Below are 24,001 nucleotides of genomic sequence, written 5' to 3' on the forward strand. Positions count from 1 at the left end.
CTTACTTATAAGTGAAGAGAGATACCATCAAACCGTAGTATTGGATGGCAATTCAATGCGTATTAAGAGCACAAGACTTCTTGTAAGGTCACACTTAGGTGGCATGCCTACCCGGTCATTTGTGATGTTGGCTCACACACTTACTAGACTCAATAAATATTTCAGTTATTTAGTTAAGTCCTTTCTCTTCTTTTTGATAAGATTACTTACCTAACAATTTTTCTTAGTTTTAACTTCTCATTTAATAAGTTGCTTACGAGTTGACTATCGTTACAATCAAATCCTTTTTTTTTTTCTTTCTTATTTTCTTCCTTATAAAAAAAAAAAAAAAGCTTATTTTCTTTTACAAAAGGTAAATTATAAATTAAGCTCGTAACGCATAGTGAGAGACCTTCATGCAACAAACTAGTAGCTGCGTTACGGAGCCCCACTCATCATAGTCTTCTTCCTCCTCTTCCTTTCTTTTCCACTCCAGTTTTCTTATATTTTTAGGGTTTGGAGGAAGTAAAGTTCAGAAAGACATGTGTTCTAGAAGAGAAAAATTAGAAACCTTTCACCATCCCATCAAGCTCTCCCTAATCTTGTCTAACATCAAACCCAAGCATGTTAACTTCATAATCCCCCTGATTCTTTGCTCCTTCGTTTCCATCTCCCTCATCTTCTACTTTTACTTCTCTGTACCCCACAAAATTGAGGGCAATTACTCCGTACACCGCAAACCCCTAATTACCGATGAGGAAAAGACGAATATAACCCACATTTTGTTCGGCATCGGAGGCTCAGTAAATTCATGGAAAGACCGGCAGCACTACAGCGAGCTATGGTGGAAACCAAACGTCACCCGCGGGTACGTTTGGCTGGACCAAAAACCCGACCCCAACATGACGTGGCCGGAGACGCTCCCACCGTACAGAGTCTCCGAGGACACGTCACGGTTCAAGTACTCCTGCTTGAACGGTCCCCGGTCCGCAGTTCGGATAGCCAGAATAGTGAAAGAGAGCTTTGAGTTAGGGTTAGAGAAGGTGAGGTGGTTCGTCTTGGGAGACGATGATACGGTGTATTTCACTGAAAACTTAGTTGCAGTGTTAGCGAGATACGATCACAATCAGATGTATTATATAGGCGGGATATCAGAGAGTGTAGACCAAAATGTGGGCCATTCGTACAATATGGCCTACGGCGGCGGAGGATTCGCTATTAGTTACCCCTTGGCGTCTGAGCTCGTCAAGATCTTAGACGGGTGCATCAATCGATATGATCAATTTTACGGCTCAGATATAAGGATCCAAGCTTGCTTGAGTGAGATCGGGGTGCCGCTAACAAAAGAGCCTGGGTTCCACCAATTTGATATACGAGGCAGCCCGCTTGGTTTGCTAGCGGCGCACCCGTTAGCCCCACTAGTGTCTCTCCACCACTTAGACTACGTGCAGTCCATATTTCCGAACCACACCCGGGTTGATTCGGTCAAGAAGCTAATTAGGGTTTCTAAAGTAGACCCGGGTCGGACCTTGCAGCATAACTTTGGTTACGACTTAAGGCGTAACTGGTCCATATCAGTCTCTTGGGGCTACACGGTGCAGTTGTATCCGAAGTTGGTAGCGGCTAAGACGCTAGAAACGGCGTTGCAAACATTTCAGACTTGGAGTTCAAGCATGGGTCCTTTTACTTTTGATACCCGATCCATTATGTTGCAGCCGTGTGAGAGACCGATTATGTATTTGTTGGATCAGGTTGAGCGGGTTGGTGAAGATGAGACCGTAACAACTTATAAGAGGTACAAGAGCGGAGTGGAGATAAATTGTGTTAATTGTGGCTGCAGGCCAGCCTTGGAAATTGAAATTTTCAAGGTCTCAGCTCCAAAGTTGAACCCTGAATTGTGGGACAAGGTGAGGAGATTAAAAATTTTGTCGTTTAATTAGTAGCATGAACAATCTGGGAAACTTTTGTTGTTAGGTATACTCTAAAATTAAGAATATGGACTAAGCTTTGTTTCATATTGGTAATTTTTTTGATAGACTATTATCGATTTATGCGTTGTGTTATGTAATAGTTAACCGCAATTAGTGCCATATATATGTGTAAGAAATTAATTTTGGGTAGCGCCTAACATGTTTGGCAAATGTTTTAATGGGCAGGCACCGCGTAGACAATGTGTTGAGGTCATCAACGGCACAGAAGGAGTTGATAATGTGATACAAGTACAGATAAGAGGCTGCAATCGCTTAGAAAGTGTGACTCCTCCGTAGAAGGTAAAACATGGACATTTAACAACATTTGATATAAGAATAAAGGTAGAATGTAGCCATTTTTTCCCCTGCCAAGTAGCATGGTTTGATTGATCATACTGTACAAATCTGAGAGGGTTCCAATAGAAAGAGAAAATATGCTACAAACTAGTAAAAATTGCTTATGCGATTTTTTTAACTGTATACACCGTATATGTTGAAAGTTCCAAATATGTATACGATAAACAATACTATTTGCATACATGTGAAAATCTATTTACAAACCTGTTTACATTAGGGGAAAAAAAAAAAAAGGCCCCAAGGTGGGGTTCATCACATTCTGCAAGTTTATAGCAGTGTTGAACTGCTCATTGTCCAAAATCTTCTATGTACGTATGTAGCAGTGTTTTTACTTTGCTGTTACCCAAAAAAAAAAAAAAGGAGGTTGTTTGTGTAAATAAATGACAGATTTAGTGAATATGAGAGAACAAAATATATGAGTAGTTTGAACTTAGAATGATAACATTGAAAATAAATTGAAAAGTATTGCCTTATTTAAGCAAAAAATGCTCTAAACCTTAATTCCTGTACGAATCCAAGTTTCAGAACCATTCATACTCAAACTAATCAATTCAATCATACTCAAACCAATACGCTCTAATACATAAGGAAGTTGTAATTCAATCATGTTAACCTTATGGGGTTTCAGATGGCTCAAATCCTCCTCTCATTGACGGGTGTTCAATCCCAAAGTTCGGTGTACAGAAGAATGGGGTTCATAGTGGTCATGGACTCATGTTCAGCTGGGAATGCAAGACTCGTTTTGCCTTGTAAGGGGAGGATGAAAATTACAAAACACCAAATGAATTGGATTCGTATAAGAATCGGTCGAGCTAACCTTCGAGCATTCATGAGTGCAATTCGATCCCGTCGCTGCTTCTTTGATCCTTGAATTTGAGTTCCTGTAAAACAACTTCGATTTTTTTCAGGTAAGAAGTTCGCCCCTCTTTCCTCGCGGGATAATAGAGGTCGATCCCTATCTCCTTAGCCTTTCCCGAAAATTAAAAGTATGGTAAGAGCAGAGGAGATGAGCGATTCAGAGCTGAAGAGTAGATAAACCAAAAAGGATTGAGCGAGAGGGAAGAGACAGAAGGGCGATGGAAGAAAAAGAAAATAAAAATAAAATTTCAGGAACATGATTTACAAATTTAATCTAAAAAATTGATCAAACCTAGCATTATTTGTAAACATAATAGTCAACTTTTGATAATAAACAAAAAATGACCAAAGAGTCAATAGCGATTAAATTGAAAGCACTGCCAATATGTTATGAAATTTTTTAATGTGTTCAGAATACGGGATGGTATACCATGTGCCACTATACAAGTGGTGAGTTACTTGTGTTAAAAAATTAACAACTTAAAAAATAAAACTTTTTTCCACCCATATAATGACATATGATATACCACACATGTTTCGAACATAATAAAAAATTTCACCAATACGTCAATTAAGAAAGGAGACGTTTAATTATTCGTTAAACTAGCTAGTACCCGCTTGCTATACGTGTTCTCTCACTTTCCAAACCTTCCGATAAATTTCAAATCTTCAACAAATTCCTAGGCATAGACTGAATTCCTTATAATTTCCATTTTCCTGGAAAACCATTTTCTCATGAATAATGTCTTGTAAAAGATAAAAAACCATTGAACAATCACCCTTTTAATTTCTGGAAACTCCTAGCCTCCCCCACAATCAGAGACATTGATGTCTTCTCTCTCACCGTGAAAACAAGCCTTGCTCTTTGCTCCGTCGCTTATCTCTCTCTTATCCTCTACTTCACCTTCTCAAACCACTCTCATAATTTCCCTACACACCCCAACACAGTCACCAACTTTAACCAAAAGGGCGTCTCCGTCCACGATCACGATCACGAAAAGGCAAATATGTCATAAATTTTGTTCGGCATCGGAGGCTCGTAGAGTCGTGGGACAAACACGGATACCACACCGAGCTGTGGTGGAAGACTAATGTCACCCGTGGGTTCGTTTGGCCCAAGGAGCTGAAGTGTTGTACAGGTCCAAATTAGAAGCTGCAATGGATTTGAGAGTGTGACTCCTCCGTAACTGGTGGAAATTTGGAAAAACTGGCTCATTCTCTAATTGGACTTACTGTAATTTGAGAACAGATTCTAACCAGAGAAATAGACAAGCAAGCATGGCTCAATTGATAAGTTGGTCAGTTAAAAATTATGATCTCCTCATTAGGATGGGATGAACAAGGGCGGAGCCAGAAATTTTTTATGGGTGGGCTAGCTAAAAAAAATTACTGTAAAATCAAATTATAATTTTTTTTTTGCTACATACATATTTTATGCAAAAATTTAAGTTTAACTTTGGTATTTATTTACTTTAAAATTTGTTTGGCATTAACTAATAAAGCTTTGCAATAAATCATCCAGTTTCACATATACTTAGATGTAAACACAAGAAGAAAATAGAAAACTTAATACACGGACTATCTCAACTACAACCACATAACTAGCACACAACAAACCAATGAAAGTAAAAGTAAAGGCAATCTTAAAAATACTTCGACTCAAAATAATATAATGTCCGCATAATCAAAGCAGGATAATCTTGAACAAAATGACATCACAATTTCCTTAATAACTTCTATATTTTTAGTTGTGCTAAATACTCACCAGGCTAGTTTCAATAAAAAATAATTCTTCTTGCATTTATTTTGTCTATTATATTAGGCTATACATTAACGTGTGTATATATATATATATATTGCCACAAAATCTCTATGACCTATAGCCCATCATAGCCTTTGATGTGGCTCCACCAGTGGGGATGATGATCAAACTATGTTAACATGCATCCTCAGCTCCAAGGAATAATTTTATAAATACTTAAAATTATTTTTATGATATAATATTATGAAAAGCCTATTGTGTGAAAGCCACAACTCCTGGTTGTAAAATATTGTTGGTATATAAAAAAGGGAGCATTAACAAAAAAAAGGTTTGGAATAACTTTTATTTAATGAAAAATCATCCTAAATTATTATTTAATAAAAAAGGTTGAAGTTTTAATCATAAGGACACAAAACTTATCTTTTTGGTCCTACAAAATCTAAAACACAGGCTCAACAAAAAGCCCAAACTGGATAACAATTAATATTCCAAAATTGCCCCTAACGAAGCCTAACCCCAGCCCGTAAGCCAAACTAACGGTTACAATCCCAAAATCACTCATCCCTCCAACACCATTACTAGCAGCATACCTACCCCTTCAAACCGCACCAAAAAATCGAAACCTCCATTGCTTGAAACCTCAAGTTCTCAAACCAATTTCAACTTTGATTCAAGTTTTCAAACAATAATCTACACATCAAATCCGAAATTCCTCAACCCAAAAACTGCAAATGAAGGCGAAAAACTGAAAAAATTCGAGATATATATTTGCAGAGTCCAAATCGGAGAAACAAAGGTACGAACCTAGAAATAAGTTTTTAAAAATGCGATGCTGACAATTATCATCGATCCTGGTAGAAAAGACGTAAAGTTGTTCTTGATGGAGAAATAACATCTGTCTGTTTTAAGAATGGAAACTATGGTATGGCAAACAGTGGTGGAGCTATGTAGGAGGGAGGGGGCCGCCCCTTTGCTTGCCAAAAAATAAGTCCAGGAGCGAGTCCTAAGCCCCTCTGGTTCTGCCGGAACTAGAAAACACGGTGGCTGACTATTCATGTTGCAGGCTGCGGTCGCCGGAAATCTTTCCCAAAACTCGAATTTCGCCCCTCTGCTCTGGTGCTCTGTGCTACGTTTTGGTTCTCTAGTGGAAGAAATGGAGCATTTGATAGTGGGAAGAAATGGAGCATTTGATCGCGCGAAGAAATGGAGCATTTCGTCGAGGGAAGAGGGTTTCACTCAATTTGTGATTTTAGATTGGCGAAGAAAACAAAGTTCTTGCTTTGAAAGCAAAATTGCTCTAGACACGTGGCTTGGGTTTTTTCTGGGACATGTGGAAGGAAATGAGAGTACCAATAAATTAGGCCCATTAAACTTAATAAACAAGATAAAAGACGTGCAGAAATATCAAATGCTATCTAGTTCTCTTTCCAATACAGAGTTCTTGTGGACTTTTTCTTCTTAGGTTTAATCATACACCATTAACCATATCAATGTAAATCTTGGATGCACAACATCTGTAAGCAAAACCAAAGATTATCAAGTCGATAGTTCGGTGTTTCTTGGCCAAATATGAAAGTATACATATTTGTGCATTGTCAACATCTATTAAGAGGAGGAAGTGACCAATCTCTGAAGAAACGGTGGGGATAATTCATTCTTTTCTTAGACCAACCATAGGTAATACATTCATGCATATGCTTCTAAAAGTTGAAGTTGTACTCGTTCGTTCACGTGTCATATTAGTGGTTCACTAAAGTCCATCTTGAATCAATTGAACACCAATAATTTTTAGAAATTGAACACTGACTATTTTGGAACTCAACACAAATACTATTAATATTTCTTAAACTGAACATTGACTATTTTTAGAACTAAACAGTATACTGAATACTGGTACTATCACTATTTTTTAAACTGAACATATCTATTTCTCGAATTGAACAGGAGTACTATCAATATCTCAAACTGAAACTAGTACTACCACTATTTTTAAAATGAACACTGACTGTTTAATTAAACTGACTATTTCTAAAACTAAACATGGGTACTAAACTATTTATAAAACTCAACACGAGTACACTATTTTTAAAACTGACTATTTATGAAACTACCATGGGTAAACTATATATGAAACTGAACACGGGTACACTATTTATGAAATTGAACATGAGTACACCATTTTTGAAACTAAACACGAGTACACTATTTATGAAACTAAACATGAGTACACTATTTATGAAACTGAAAATGGGTAGATTATTTATGAAACTGAACACGGGTACAGTATTTATGAAACTGACTTTATGAAACAGAACACGGGTGTACTATTTACGAAATTGTAAACGGATACACTATTTATGAAACTGACTTTATGAAACTAAAGATAGGTATATTATTTATGAAACTAAACACGAGTACACTATTTATGAAACTGAACACGGATACACTATTTCTGAAACTGACTTTATGAAATTGAACACGGATACACTATTTATGAAACTGAATACGAGTACAATATTTCTAAAACTAACTATTTCAGACCCCTTAATATAAAAACATTGAATTTTTTAATAATATAAAAAAATATAAAAAGGATAAGATTTAGGATCCTTTAACAAGACTAAACTAGTTAGAAAATACATGAGACCTAAAGAAAAACATTTTAGATCCAGAGAGTCATCAATTTGGTTGAAGGCTATACCTTAGCAGACGAAGTTGCAATTTTGTTTGCAACTTTGCATATGTATATGTTTATATATATATATATATATATATATATATATATATATATATATATATATGTTTCTCTTCCTTTTGAAAAGGCATGTTACATCATAGGTGGTGCAGCAAACAAAAAGAATGTGAAACCCCTATATAAACAAGCAACATTCGGCATGACTATGAGAATTATTTGTTTCGATCTCTAACCTTTTTACAAGATTCTTAATATGATGATCATCTAATCACTCCGTGTGTGTTAAAATAAAGAACAATGTAGTGATTATTCATGGGTGTACAACTACAATTTTTCAAGATCAAAGGACAACATAGTCTACAACTTTCAGGTCCATATGCCACATCTTCTTCAGCCATAGTCGTAAAACAAGAACATTGAATGATTTAATGAGTTCAAGTTATACTCTTACACGAACTTCAGAGCCAAGATTAACCAAAGTCCTAAGACTGGTCACACTATTTTTCCCCAAATTCTATATGTTCTTCTGCAAATCCGAGTTTTAATTTAAATAAAAGTCAAGAAAACACCCTCAACAACCAAAAATCACCAAATGGGATTGCATATCTGGATTGCCGAATTAAAAAATAAAAAATAAAAAATCACATTCGGATAGAAAAAAAAAACAATTTAATTTGATGAGCAATTGAATTTGCTGCAATTGTAGCTTGGTAATGTCGGCAAAGAAAACCCCAGAAAATGGTTTTCAATTAAGTAGTCGGGAGAAGGTCTATGAAACAGTACCGTTGAGCAAAGGCACAAACGAGGTATGGTTTGAGGTGTTAGTTGACGAATTCTTCGAATTTCTGAATTTTGTGGTGGGAGATGTCCACGAACCCTAGATTAGATTGGATTAAAATTCGACATCAAAAACACTCTCCAACTCTAATGTCTTTGAATGTCGACTTCTGTCAGCCCGATAGTCAATATTGGTCACTCTGTACTGCCTCGCCGCCTAGATGGAGATGGCTCAAAATGAAGTTTGGGCGTCTGATATGTGGTTTTTGCATAGTGGCAGAGATGGAGGTGCGATGTGAGATTAAAAAGAAAAAATGGAATGTTTCGAATATTTGGACCATTTAAATTGGACTGGTTTATTGTCAAGCTTTGTCCTAACTATTAAATAAAGTTACTACATGACTTTTGGTTAAGATTCAAAGTTTTGAAACTATTTTCATTAATTTTTCTTTAATAGAAACCTCCATTTTTCCTTTTTGACCTAAGCAAAAAACTTCCATTTGCTTTTAGGGCTTCTAGATTTCTAGCCAATTGGCCCTATTGATGAAAATAATGTGAACCATATTCATGTGCTTACCTTGAATATACCTACAGGCTACAGTTACAAGTACATGATTAAAACATAAAATTCAAAAGCTACAAAGGCCAATGCTTTCACTCCATGAAGGGCAAGCCCATACATTTCACTTCAAGAAGTGTGCAGCAATGTTATCCCCAATTAAAGTTGGGATGACGAAAATGAGATGTGTTGAGCTTGATTTGATCAAGTCCAATCCAACAAATGGGACCAAAGATTGGCTAGATATTGTGATTGTAACAATAGCTTTAAATTCTCGTGTAAACCACGATAAGTTTCTACATATTAACTTGCCCTTAGAAGTTTCTCGATTTGTATGGATAGTTTCCACAATGGTTTGTGTTGGTGTTTGTGACTAAAGATCTTTTTCATTTTTGTGGCTGATAATTGGCAATGGGTTAGTGTAGTGAAAAGTTATGGGCTCTAAGGAGTTAGTTATCTTGCACATATGCAATCACAAATCAAACATTCGGGAAAAAAAAAAATGCAAGGTTATCTCCAATACAAAATGGTGCCCAAATAAAGATTTTAGTATAACTTACTCACACACAAGGTGTGAAGTTTGGACAAATAAATTTATTGACTGAAGTCAGAAGTCACGTGAATCGTGTGATATATTCCATTAAAAAAAAAAAAAAAAAAACTCATTGGAGCAAAAAAGTTAGTAGGTCTTACGTCTTACCTTCCACTTTCTTTGTTTCAGAAAAATTTTGAATTTGATTTTCTGATTGAAGATGGCTTAAGAATCCTTGCCTAATATCAATCGACTATCATAAAAATTAAGATAACAACAGTTGAAATATTTTAACTAAAATGGTTAAAAGTATTTAGCCGTGCACTTGGATTTATGTGCCGCTTGAAAAAAAAAAAATTGAGCAAGAAACACATCAATGATGCTTATGCAATTGTAGTAACTAAATTTTGTGGCGACGAAAGAAGCTTAAACTCTAACCTCAAATCAACTGAGTTGCCCAGAAGCCTCCATTTTGTCTTCATTTTAACAAGCCCAGAAACCTCCATTTTGTTTTTATTTTTTGCAGCGAACCCATGCAGCCCATAACCACCCACCATCCCAAAACCAACGTCCACCTCAGCAGGATACAGTGAGCCACGTAATACCGCCAATCCCAATTGTGTGGCCGTTGGGAATTCATAACCCAGTTCCCATCATCTCTCTCTCCCCCCGCATTCCAAAACCTCTTTCACTCCTATAAATTCTTCTCCTGCCTTCCCTCTTTCCCAAGAGACAAATTTCCCAAACAGTTTGAGCTTAGAGACTTCAGGGGTGTATTCAATTGGAAATTTGAGAGATTTTAATGAATTTATAAATCCATGAATTTTTATTGAGTTTAACTAATTTGTAGAGATTCCATGTAAAATTTTGATTCAATTCCCTCGAAATCTCATGGGAAGAGGTGAGATTTGTGAATGCTTAAAATACACTACAAAATCTCTCTAATTCCCCCTAATTCCTCAACTTTTCCAAATTCTTTAAATTCAAATTTTAATTGAATACATCTGGAATGTTATAAACTTGTTTGGGCCCAAAATAATATTATTGGGTCGCGCGTAGGTTTATGTTCGGCCCAAAGCTTTTCCTAACGTACTATGGGCTATCTAGCAGTCGTAAGCCACTCAGTTAGGGCAGTCGAGTCCTATTGCAAGAAGGAGTGATTTGGATAAGAGCGGATGGGTCGAAGTCCTAGTATGATAAGGAGTCTCAATGAAGTGAGGATGCTGAGATTTGAGAAGTGAAGGTGGTCGGATAGAGAGTTTGGTTCAAAGTCCTAATAAGAGTAGGATTGACCGAGCCCTGGTTGGACTAGGATGAAGAATCCTAATCCGAGTATAGTTATGATTCGGCCAAGATGAGATTGGTTGCTATAAATAGGAGGGGGTGCGTCATTCAAAGCTCCTCCAATTCAACACACAAATTTCCCTGCGCAAACCTCTCAAACATCTTGAGATTTTTTATTTTCTTTTTCCACCAACACATCTTCAATTTGAATAAACAGCACTGTGAAGGCAATCGGCAAGGACCTTCAGTTTGGATAAACACACTGCATCGAGGTCAACTGGTTACCTATCCAAGTCTCGGTTAAGAAGGGTTTTTGAATCTTTATTGGCAGAGGTCATCTTATTAGCCTTCTTGGCGAAGTAAGGTGTTACAAGTTACTACATTCGGCACATTGAACGCCGAGTGATTTTATGATTGGATACTCACGAGTGAGTTTCAGAGTTCGGCATTCTAACGGTCGAACCACATTTACCATCAAGACATACATCTCCTTTGAGCACCTGTGTCCGTATAATTTAGAGCCGATTCGACGTGCTTATACTCTTACGAATATAATCACCGTCACTGAACCCGGCACCGATGATTCGTGAACTTCGCAGAACTAGCAGCCTTATCTTCAGGCTGGAGAACCCGAAGGCCGAGACGTGTTCCTTCCTCGGTCGCAATTGCAAGACCAAGAAGTCAAGCTCGGCCGACGAGTTGGCACGCCCCGCATCGACCGAAAGACGTAGTTAGCTCATTAGTTACTCGGCCTACGCGCCACGTAGGCTTTGTAGTTTTTAAGGTCAACATTTTGGCATGCTGAGTGGGACCCAGTGTTAAAACTTCAGAGTTATTGACCATTGAGACACGATCAGTAAAAAAGAAAACAATCATGGGAAAGTCAACGAATGACCTGCTGATTCAGGGCCCTAGATAAGATTTGTTAGAGGCACAAAATCCTCTTATTACTGTGACACCTGAAGCTGCAAGTACGATGCATCGAGAAAAGGAAGTTTGTCTTGGTGGCTAGCCTCGCAATGCAGAAATTCCCAACAAAACCACAGGCATTTTAATCGAATGGATAATGGAAGACTATGACGAAGATGGTGGGGAAGGCTCTGATCCCCTGACCAGGTCGTTTCTTCGAAGATGACTTGATGAGCAATCTCAACAGGTTGAACAGTCAGTCAACCTAAAAATGAACAATTTGCTCAAGCTAATACGAAGTAATGGCGATACACACACTAGATTGCTTGAATTATTGGTCAGTACAACATTCAAAGATGGACATGCCGGTCAGCCTCGACAATTTCCATTCAAGAGTAATCCACTGCAAGCCGAGACAGGATCTGTTCGGCCCTAACCGATGGACTTGGAAAAAATAGGAGGATCAAGTAGTAGATCAGATGGATCCGACCAGGGAGTGGAAATAATACCCGTCAATATGATCGAGGTCCAAAAGATGATCGATTTGGCCCTAAAAAAGGGGCCAAAGTTCCTAAAATTCATACATCCATACCTAGCTTATGTGGAGAAGTTTAAATATCCTAAAGGCTTCACGATCCCATATTTCAGCCTTTTTGTTGGAGAATCGTCCTTGTCTTCGTTGGAACATGTAGCTCGGTCCACTGCGCATTGCGGAGATGTTAATAGCGACTTCCATAAATTGCGACTATTCAACTTCTCGCTAATAGGTTTAGCGTTTGCTTGGCACATCAACCTCCCGCCTAATTCCGTCCAGAGTTGGGAGGAATTGGTCGAAAAATTCCATGAACAATTCTATCGGTCGAGGATGGAAATGTCAGCTTCATCACTAGCTAGGATGGCTTAAGCATCAGACGAGTCGCCAATGGAATACTTAACTAGGTTCAAGTCGGCCAGAAATTATTGCCGAGTACCTCTCCCTGAACTTGAATTCGTCAGAATCGCTTTAAATGACCTAGATGTGGAACATAAAAAAAAAAATTCTTGGGGATAAACTTCTGAGATATGTATGAACTGGCCCAGCATGTTGTGTAGTATGATTATTTGCTCCGAGAGGAAAAGACCTCGAAGTCCCCATCCCGAGGAACGATATACAAGAATCCCACGGTTAGCTACGCATCGTCCAAATGCGAGGATTCCCACTACACCAGTGTGGACGCGGCCGAGATAGTAATAGATAAACCATACGTTTGCAAGGCATTAGCTCAAATTAATTCCAAGGATGCCAAAACCCGCTCGGCCTCTGAATAGACGATTAAAACATCAAAAGTCTACACTTTCGACATTACCAAGGCTGATGCAAATTCTAACCAGTTGCTGTAGATCATTAAACTTCAGCCAAGACATAACATTCCTAAGGCCGATGAGTTGAAAAGCAAAATGTATTACAAGTACCATAACTCGACCAAGCATACCACCAACAATTGCGTTGTGTTTCGTGATACCATTCAAAGCTGGATTGATAAAAGCAAGTTAAAGTTTCTTGAAAAAAAGATGATTGTTGACATTAATCACTTCCCCTCGACAATAATTGGCATGGTGGATGCTCATTTGCCCAAGAGCAAAAGGAAAAGGAAGGCCGAGTTTATCCCAATACAATATATCCTAAAGCAGAACTCTCAGCCACGGCTCAAGATTGATTTATTTTCAAATGAACTGCCTACGGAGTTTTCGGGATCGACCATAGTTGAATCTATATCAAACTTTAGTGCAGAAGAAGCTAATGGACCAATGGTTTTGTGTGGCCGTTGTAAAACACGCATCGTCTTAACCAAACCTAAAGGGAAAACACCTTAGGCTTCAACACCACGGAAACCATCCACGGCCGTAGCGACACCTCTAAAGGAACTCGGTACTGACAGCGCCAGAAGGTGTTCGAAAGGCTCGGTCCTTAGATATAAATGAACAGCCCAACCTCAGCCAGACGGGTCTGACTTTGACGCTCCGTTTTAGAATAAGGATTATTACTCGCGTAACTCCAACAGTTCGAGTTCATTGGTGAGTCAAAAAACCTTTAAGCCACCTGAGCCACGCGACCAACGTTGGTATAGTTACAATTCTCCTACTGGCATGTATACGATGTTATCCAAATCTTAGAAACGTCGCCGCCGCCGGATAGACTGCATGGCCGACGATAGGCAGCACAAGTTACTTCGACTACCAGGTGGCAGCCGAAAGAGGCAGCAGGAAGCGACGATGACCAACAAACCCCGACCATTATGGTCGAAGAGAAAAAGGTAGTTGATCGTGACTTTGAAACCACCATTGAAAAGTTTGAGACACGCATCAAACTCATTCTTCGGCCTGGGGAGATGAAAGCTCGTTTCGAGCATTTCAAAAAAGAAGCCGAAAGCAAGCTTCCTCCATTACCCCCACAAGAGCCATTAATAAAAGTCTAGTAAAATCTACACCCTCCATTCCTTAGCGAATCCTTGGAGTACATGCGAGAATTTCACAAGACATATTCTATTAATCACTTGTACGGCCTGCTCAAGGCATGTCAAAAAACCCTCGACCTGGCATTAGCTTGCCCTGATGTTGAACAGATTATCCAGAAAACAACTGATCCAGCAATAAGGCTAGGTTCCAGCCTATACGTGAGCCTTGGGTCCTCGGCTTCGAGGTCGACCTATACACAGACATAGACATTGCCGAGCTTCTTATTTCCCTTGAAGACCTTCAGCATTTACGATATCATTTCGAAGTCTTCTCGGTCGTATCTCTCTTCGGCCTTGCAGCTAATGAGAAAGATCATGTGGCACATTTAGATGCGTATCTAGACACAAGGAACGCCCGAATCACTTATGAAGAACGAGCCCGTAAAACACTGCAAGGACAAAATTATACCTCAGCAACGAGCATGCACGAAAATGACAGCCAAAATGAAACAGATCCAGGTGGCATACCACAAGAGCAAGCATCTACTGAGGCAGAAGATGACCATGAAAAAGGTGCTCAAAAGCATGATACTACACTCGATCACCTGAATGAGGATGACCAGGACCTGATGGGTCCTTTAGTCCTCGAAAACATGGAAATCAGCAAGGTTCATGTTTTACATGCTGAATTTCGACCAACCACACACCAGCGAAATTTATTGGATGGGGACATGGTTGCCAAGAAAGCAACACAAGTCGATTTCATCGCCACCAAAGAAGAAGGCAAACGAGTAAGGATGACACACTTAAAGCAACCTTGGCCAAATTATTCCCCCGTTCCTCCTCCATTAATCTCCAACATTTGAAGTTGTTGTACGTTATGGCTCACATTGAAGGATACCTAATTTCTAAGGTGTTTGTCGATCGTGGGGCCACAGTCAACATCATGGCTATATCCATCATGACGGCTTTACGCCGCTCCAATGATGAACCTATATCATCTGGAATAACCATGAGTAGTTTCATCGGCGACAAGTCCCAAACAAAATGGGTGCTCCCGTTAGTAGTAAGCGTTGCAGGTCGCAACCACATGATCGTATTTTTTATAATTGACTCAAAGACCGAATATAATGCATTATTTGGTCGTGACTGGATCCATCAAACAAGCTGCATTCCTTTGTCACTATACCAAGTTCTCATCTTTTGGGACGGCAAATCAGTTGTGGTCCACCCAGTTGATAATCAGTCGTTCGAAACCAACATGATTCAAGCCCGTTATTATGACAATCACGTCGGCTACATTACCTTGTAGGGTTTTAATGAGGATGGACGACCGACTCGAATATTAGTTCAGAAAGTCATCAAGGTAGGCGTCGAGACTGTACATCAGGATTCGGCGAGACTCTGCTTGGCAGACTTAATTACCAACATTGATACTGATGCCAAACGAGAAAGGTGCTGGGCCACGGTTTCATCCACCATGGAACATCTGCTAGCTCATTGGTATACTATTTCCAAGCATCCGCATTCGGGCATAAACTTAATCGAATTTTTGGCCGAGGGAGATAACGGCCCAGTATTATCGTTAGATAAAGTTCAGGCTACACCGGCTGAACTCGAAGATAGTCGACCCCAAGTCAAGGACCCGTTAGAAGAAATAAATGTTGGAACGACCGATGACCCTCGACCGTTATTTATTAGTGCGTTGTTACCTCACTCCACGAAGTTCGAACTTTGTAAATTACTAAACGAGTTTAAAGATTGTTTTGCTTAGAGTTATCATGAGATGTTGGGCCTTGATTGGAAGCTCGTGGAACATGAATTACGCATCAAAGCTGGTTGTAAGCCTTTCCGATAGCTTTTCGCTGATTCTCGATCGAAGTACAACTCAGCATAAAAGATGAACTAGTTCGACTTTTTAAAGCCGGGTTTATTCGGACTACTAGATACATCGAGTGGCTGGCCAACATCGTCCCAGTACTAAAGAAAATGGAGCCCTACGTATCTGCATCGATTTCCGTAATTGAATCTGGCAACTCCCAATGATGAATACCTGATGCCGATCTCAGATTTGTTAATTAATATTGCAGCCAATCATGAAATGTTGTCATTCATGGACGGCCAAGCTGGCTACAACCATATTTTTATAGCCGAAGCCGATGTTCACAAAACCGCTTTTTGTTGCCCGGGGGCACTCGACACGTACAAATAGGTCGTCATGCCATTCGACCTCAACAACGCCGATGCCACATACCAACTAATAACTGATATAACAGAAATATAGTTAGAAGGGTATTATTGTAATTGGAATATATGGCTATATAAGGGATTGTATAGCTAGTATTTCATTAAGTTCATTTTGTATACATTTTATCCATTCAATCAAATACAATCTTTCTAGTTTTCTCTCTATCATCTTTATTTTCCCTTGTACCAACTTTATATTTTGCAATGTAGTTAACATGGTATCAGAGCCACCAGGCTCACGCCATGGATTCTGGTGGTTTCTCTTCTTCGTAGTAGTTACAATTTTCTTTTTCCCTAGTTTAGTTTCTCTTCAAATTTCTATTAGATTTTCGGTGCTTCAGCAATTGTTCTTGAGTTGTTTTTTGTCCGATTGTTGGGATCGTGATTGTTGCCAAGTCTTGAAATAATTCTCTCTTCTTGGAGAGTTCAGTGAGCGCGTTTTCACGAAGTTGGGGGTTGCTGAGTTCGAGTACCAACTGCTCCGCCGACGCCATGTTTGGGCTGGGATCCGTTAGCACTGGGGTTAGAACCGATCAGGCCACCATTTCACAACAGGAAGTCGTCAAGTAACCATCTGCCATTGTCCTCCGAGCCTTCATTCTTGTAGCAGAAGGTTCTCTTTAGTCCAATGGGCGAAGGGTTTCCGTCTGTCCCATTAACCCATGTGGCAACTGCCTTGCCAATATTCCAAGTACCTCCGCTTCCAATCTTTCGATCAATGTGGGAACCCATGGGGTTTAATTTCTTGAGGACAAAGATGAAATCTTGAAGAGTGAAAGTGGGTCAAGCTTGAAGTTCTTATCAAGCCATTGGAGACGACAAAGATGAAATCTTGAAGAATGAAAGTGGGTCAAGCTTGAAGTTCTTATCAGGTTCTTGATTTCTGGTTTTCACAGTGCATATAACCTGTTTGATTAAATGTTTCAGTAAGAGAATGTTCACTATGTTGTTCATCTTTCTTGTGAATCTTCTCTGGGATCAGTATTTGTGATATTTGGGGTATTTGGATTCAAGAATATTGGTCATTGCTGGATTGTGCAATGTGTATGGTGTCTAGTTCTTTCTCTCTCACTGATATGCTGCAATTTTATGGGATTTGATTTTTCTGCAAATCTTGATATGTTTGGTGAAATGGGCGGTGACACATTGTTAGTAGAATGCTGCATGTTGACTTCATCATAAAACTGGGGTGAACGGTCAGAAGGTGGTCTAGGACTAGTAACTGCAGCATCGTTTGGTGTTCGTGCGAGTAGGATTGCTGGTTGTATCTTTAGGGTGTTCATTGTAGAATTACTCAACAAATTTTGCAGTATCCGATTCTTGTCTCTCTACTTCACTAATTTTCTGCAACTCTGTTAGGAGTTTTGTGCAGTAATTTTCCCTTATCTCAGCCTATAATGTCAAGTCTAACCAGCTCAGTTGTTAGCATGAATCTACAGTAAGTCTGGTTATTCGATGAAGTTAGAAGAAGTTGTTAATGGTAAATCCCACGAAGGGTAATCCCATGTTTTGAGTAGGTAAATCCCACGAAGGGTAATCCTACATAGATATTGATTTTCAGTTGTTGAAATTGTTGAAATTGTGAAGGCCGATGCCATTGTTCAAAGAAGTTGTTTTTGGTAAAATCCACAAAGGGCGATCCCGTGGTGCTATAGTTCAGGCCGATGCCACACTATAGTTTGTTAATTTTCTGTTTTTTTGTAAATATTAAAGGCCGAAGCCAAGTTGAATGAGATTGTTGACGGTAAATCCCACGAAGGGTAAACCCGCGAGAAATTGTTATAACCGGCATGAGGGTGTGCTACAACTCCTTTGTGAAGATCCTGTGAGAGGCAGAGGAATGTTGGTTTTTTGGATGGAGAGATTGTATCTGCAATATGTTTGTTTGAAAGGATGATACAGGGTTCAGTTTGGTCGTCTTCTTCCACAAGTTCTGATAACAGGAATCATCACCATGATGCTCGCAAGGAGAATGAGTATAAGAAAGGATTAAGGCCAATCTTCTGGCTTTCCCCAAGCTTTCCATTACAAACCGAGGAACTGTTGCCATTCCTTGATATTTTAGCAAACAAGGTTAAGGCAATTCGTCGTTTGAGGGAGTTGCATACAACTAAGCTTCCAATGGGTACATTTCCAGTCAAGGTTGCTATCCCAGTGGTTCCTACTATCAGAGTAATTGTCACCTTCACAAAGCTTGAAGACTTACCACCAATGGATGAGTTTGTAATTCAAGATGCACGTCACCAGTTTGCAGCAAATCCAAGGTTCCAAAAAGGGTCCAGTCACAGTGCCTTAGTGTCAACAACTCCAGATCAGTCTCAAATACCTGGCTAGCTCAAACTTCACTTGGATACTCCAAGTTTAGTTTGAGGGGGGGTAATAACTGATATAACATAAATATAGTTAGAAGGGTATTATTGTAATTGGAATATATGGCTATATAAGGGATTGTATAGCTAGTATTTCATTAAGTTCATTTTGTATACATTTTATCCATTCAATCAAATACAATCTTTCTAGTTTTCTCTCTATCATCTTTCTTTTCCCTTGTACCAACTTTATATTTTTCAATGTAGTTAACACCAACGAGCTATGAATACCATATTCCATGATTTGTTCGGTTTGGTCGTAGAAGTATATATCGACGATGTGGTAGTGAAATTGAAGAGCCACCAAACGTATCTGGATGATCTTCGGTAAACGTTCCTTCGTATGCTCCAACATAATCTCAAAATGAACCCGGCCATACACGTATTCGGTGTATCAGCCGGTAACTTCTTGGGTTTTCTTGTGCACTATAGTGGCATTGAAGTAGACGAAAATAAAGCTCGCACGATCATTAGCGCTCTACATCCGACGACCAAGAAGCAACTCCAGTCGTTACTCTTGAAGATAAATTTTCTTCGCCATTTCATAGCTAATTTGGAAGGAAAAATGAAAGCATTCTCTACGATTTTGAAACTTAAGGACTCAGATAGGTTTGAGTGGCCAGAAGAACATCAGGCGGCTTTCATGCAACTCAAGGTCTCCCTTACAACGCCATTGGTACTCGTACCGCCTCGAAGCGATAGGCCTCTTAAGCTATACATTTCGACGGACTCATCGGCTGCCTCCTCGCACAAGACAACGATACTGGGCGGGAACAAGCTATCTTTTATCTCAGCCAAAATCTGAATTTGCCTAAGATCAATTATTCACCCATCGAGAAACTTTGCTTAGCTTTGTTTTTCGCTGCGTCAAAACTTCGACATTACATGCTCCTATCAGTTACGTAGGTCATAGCCTAGACAGATGTTATTCGTTACATGCTTACTTGACCTATAGTAAAAGGCCAAATTGGGAAATGGACAATGGCATTATTAGAGTTCAATTTGCAATACGTACCCTAAAAAGCCGTCAAAGGACAAGCTCTAGCCGATTTTTTGGCTTAGCACCCCTCTCCATATGGTTTCAGGGGCAACGAAGTCGATATCGGACTGGTCGAAACACGAGGCAACTACTGGACGATGCACTTTGATGGTTCTAGCACCTCGGCATTCAATCTTTTGACCACTACCGTTGGTATTTCTTTCTCAAGTTAGACTTCAGTTGTACGAATAATCAGGTCGAGCATGAACTCTTATCATCGGCCTTCATGACTTAAAAGCAGCCTGTGTCCTTGTCCTTAGTGATTTCGAACTGGTGATTAACCAACTAAACGACATTTTTCGTTGCATGAGTTGTACTTTGGCGCCCTATCACATGGTTACTACCTATTTGGCCGAGTCATTCGAGGGAATTACATTTGAGCAGATTTCGCATGTTTGAAACACTGATACGGATGAACTCGCTCAAATAGCCTTCGGAGCACAACTCCTAAGGGGTGAGCAAGGCTGGGCAATACCTATAGGACGATGATCTTAGCCAGCCTTGGTTAATCAGTAAATTCCCCAGCGCAATCACGTGATACGTACACGAGTGATGTCCTTACCATCGTTGTTAGAACGAGGAGATCATGTAGAAGTATGTGATGTTGAGACGTTCCCAGACGATTAGAGAAGGTTAATTATACGATATCTCGATAACCCTAGCGACAAACACGACCGGAGGATAAGATTCCATGCCATAAACTATGTGTCATACCAGAATGAGTTATATCGAAAGGGTGATGATGGTTTATTATTATAATGCCTCAACCCACAAGAGGCTGCCTAAGTAATCGCCGAAGTAAATGAAGGGATTTGTGGAGCTCACCAATCTGGGCGTAAGATGCCTTGGCTGCTTCCCCGACACGGCTACTTCTGGCCGAGTATATTAAAAGATTGTATCAAATACGCACGAGGATACATACAATGTCAGATTCATGGACCTATACAGAAAGTCCCGGCCGAATTACTCCACTTAGTTACCAAACCATGGCCGTTCAGAGGATGGGCAATGAACGTAATTGGCAAAATCACGCCGTTTTCTAGAGTAACAAAACACGCGTGGATGCTAGTGGCAACCGATTACTTCATTAAGTGGGTCGAAGCAAAATCATACGCCGAATTAATGACCAAAGAAGTTTGTAATTTTGTAGAGGAAAATATTGTGACCAGATTTGGCATGCCAGAAACGATCATAACTGGCAATGGCACAATCTTTACAGCTGATAGGTTTAAGGAATACACGGCTAATATACATATTCAAACTTCACTCCGATTAACCACCGGAACGACTTCATACGCGTTAATCTATGGACATGACGCTATGTTACCAATCGAGCTGAGTATAAACTCATTGTGAGTAATCGAATAAAGTAGTTTGTTCAGTACTGAATACAGTCAAGACATGAGACAAGAGTTGGAAGACTTGGAAGAAATTCGGCTTGACGCTTATAACTTATTAGTGGCACAGAAGAAGATTGCCGAGCGAGCTTATAATCAACGTGTTAGACAAAAAACGTTCGGCGAAGGAGAGTTGGTTTGGTAAACCGTGCTACCAGTGGGAATTAAAGACCTTGGGTTTGAAAAATGGTCGCCGAATTAGGAAGGACATTTCATCATTCACAAAGTTCTCGGCAAGGGGGCATACCACCTTAAGGATTGGACTGGTTTAGTTCACAAGTTGTCAATCAACGGGAAATTTTTAAAGAAATACTACCCAGTCACTTGGGAGATGCGAGAATAAAAAAACATTTCATTGATTTTACAAAAGGACGTACAAGTAAAATTACAAAGGATTCCTAAAATCCTAGGGGCTCGAAGGAAGAAAGGCTTCAAGAGCGGCTTTCAACTCCAACCACCTTACTTTGCTGATTATGATTTTGGCTTGCCTCGTCTTTTTGTTAAGTTGAAGTTGCTGGATCTATTTTATGCCAACTGCGAAATCCGTTAGTCGAGCCTTATTCATCTACAAATTCTTTTCGACTTCTGAAGCAACAAACGACCTTTGTTGTTGAAGCTCGGAAATTTGGTGATCAAAGCCGATCAACTGTGTTTTTTTTTTACTTTTATGGCCTCAACCTTCAATCAGCTAGCTTAATGAGCAATCTTTGCAGCCTTTAGGTCGTCCTCGACCCAGAAAACTTGTTCAGAAGTAATAAAGTGCTGCCGAGTCCTGATAGGAGCATATTCATGCGACTTAAATGGCTTGTTCTCGTGCATTTACGTTATGTTTCTCTAGTTATTTTAATCCTTTATGCTTCTTTTTTGTGTTTTCAGGTTCTAAGGGCAAGGTATGCAAAAGGATGCCTTTTGGAGCCTTTTGGAATGGATATCATATGCTTGGAGCCAAGAGGATGGACGAAATTAAAGACTTGAAGTAGGAAAGTTAAATCCTAAAAGACCTCATGTTTAAGCATCATTGAAGACTCCTACGCATTTTAGAACACAAAAACAACATTCCTTGCAACCTTAGGACATTGTCGTGTGTTTCCTTGTGTCTCCCTTCCTTGCCATGCAAGGAAGGGCTTTGTTCCCTATTTTAAACACTTAAAGCATTCACTTATCATATCATTCACTTATCATATCATTCACTTATTATAAGCATTCACTTATCATATCATTCACTTATCAAACCATTCACTTATCACTTATCACTTCCATTCACTTATCACTCACCACATATCATTCATTTATCACTTAACATATCATTCATTTATCACTTAATACATCATTCACTTATCACTTATCATACTCATAATCATCTACACATTTCAACCATTTAAACATATGCATTTCAACTCACATGCATCATCATCATGCAACCAACCTTGCCACATGCTTTCCAAGCTTTCCCCCTTCATCATTAAGCCACATTCACTCCCATTTCTCTCCCCTTAACAGCCCTAAACCGTGCATAATTAAAGGACACCATTCAACACACACATGCACCAAAAGACAACATTGGCATGCATCACATGCATTTCCAACACTTCCCCCTTTGTGCCGTGCCTTCCCTTCCACTTTCCAACCACATTCTTTCAATTCCCACTTCATCATTACACCACCTAAGCCACATGCACTCCCATTCTTTAATTCAGCCACTTAATCATTCAACCACAAAACAATCACACAACACACCAACACACATGCATCCTGAAATTCTTTGCCGTGCAATCACATGCATTTCCCTTGACATTTTCAGCCATCACACTTCATCATTACACCACCATTCACTCTTTAACCCACACACACTTCACACAAACAACATTCACATGCATTCACATGCATTTCCAACACAAAACACACTCAAAACCGTGGCCACCTTTGCATTTCAGCATTCCCATTTGCATTTTCAGATTTCCAGCTTTCCAACCTAGCCACATTCACATGCATTCACTCATAATCATTCACCAAACTTGCAGCCACATTTCCACCCACCTCCTAGCTGTCATGTTCCCTCCATTACTCCTATAAATACCCTTGCATTCATTCATTCAATATCATCTCATTTCATACACAACACATTACAAACACATTCTCCCTTCCCTAGCCGTGAGCTTCCCATCTCTCCCCTTATAATCCAAACACCATTTTTCCATTCCCCTTCCACTTCTACACCACTCCTCATCCATTTCCATAATCCCCCAAACCTCACCTTAGACCTTGTGCTACAACAACGAGGAAGATAAGAGGGCCTAAACGTTCATACAATTCAAGTTTGAGTTGTTGGAGTGTTTAGGTGTTTCTTTGATTTCAAAGTTTAAATTCAATTCTCTTTGTTTTGTACGTATGAGGAATGGAAGAGAAGAGTGCCTAAACGTTCATACAATTCAAGTTTGAGTTGTTGGAATGTTTAGGTGTTTCTTTGATTTCAAAGTTATGAGGAACTAATCCCCCTTTAGCTAGGGGGTGATTCGAAACTATGTTTATATTTGCAATATGAATTGATTAACTTTCGTTGGAATTTCATAAGTTGTTGATTCAATTTGTTTAACCGTTTGATTGATAACTTATTTATGTATGTTTATTAAGAATGCGCGCTTAATTTTCATGCATGAATATGACGCTAGAATATAAGTGAGTTTCACCTAATTGTTATGAACTTATATTCACAAGTAGTGGAGGTTGCTTATAAACAATCGCGTTAAATGAATTCTTGGCACGAGTTTCATGCTCATCATAGTAACGAATGCCTTGTCAACACTTATAGTTTTCATGATGCTTAATGATCTT

General features: G+C 39.3%; 1 protein-coding gene across 1 annotated transcript; it reads left to right on the forward strand.

Annotated features, from left to right (window-relative positions):
• Positions 1-388: 388 nt before the first annotated feature.
• On the forward strand, positions 389-2,665 carry LOC137744314 (uncharacterized). Its single transcript, XM_068484154.2, has 2 exons — positions 389-1,886; positions 2,136-2,665. Exons 1-2 carry the CDS (start codon positions 522-524, stop codon positions 2,244-2,246), a joined length of 1,476 nt encoding a protein of 491 aa, XP_068340255.1. The 5' UTR covers positions 389-521; the 3' UTR covers positions 2,247-2,665.
• The last annotated feature ends 21,336 nt before the right edge of the window (positions 2,666-24,001 follow it).

The sequence above is a fragment of the Pyrus communis genome, chromosome 12, assembly GCF_041283825.1.
Source record: "Pyrus communis isolate YQ-2024b chromosome 12, ASM4128382v1, whole genome shotgun sequence".
Lineage (NCBI taxonomy): Eukaryota > Viridiplantae > Streptophyta > Magnoliopsida > Rosales > Rosaceae > Pyrus > Pyrus communis.

Coding starts and splice junctions, on each gene's coding strand:
- LOC137744314 (XM_068484154.2), top strand. CDS start 522: ATGTGTTCTAGAAGAGAAAAATTAGAAACCTTTCACCATCCCATCAAG. Junction 1,887..2,135: donor ACCCTGAATTGTGGGACAAG/GTGAGGAGATTA, acceptor TTTAATGGGCAG/GCACCGCGTAGACAATGTGT.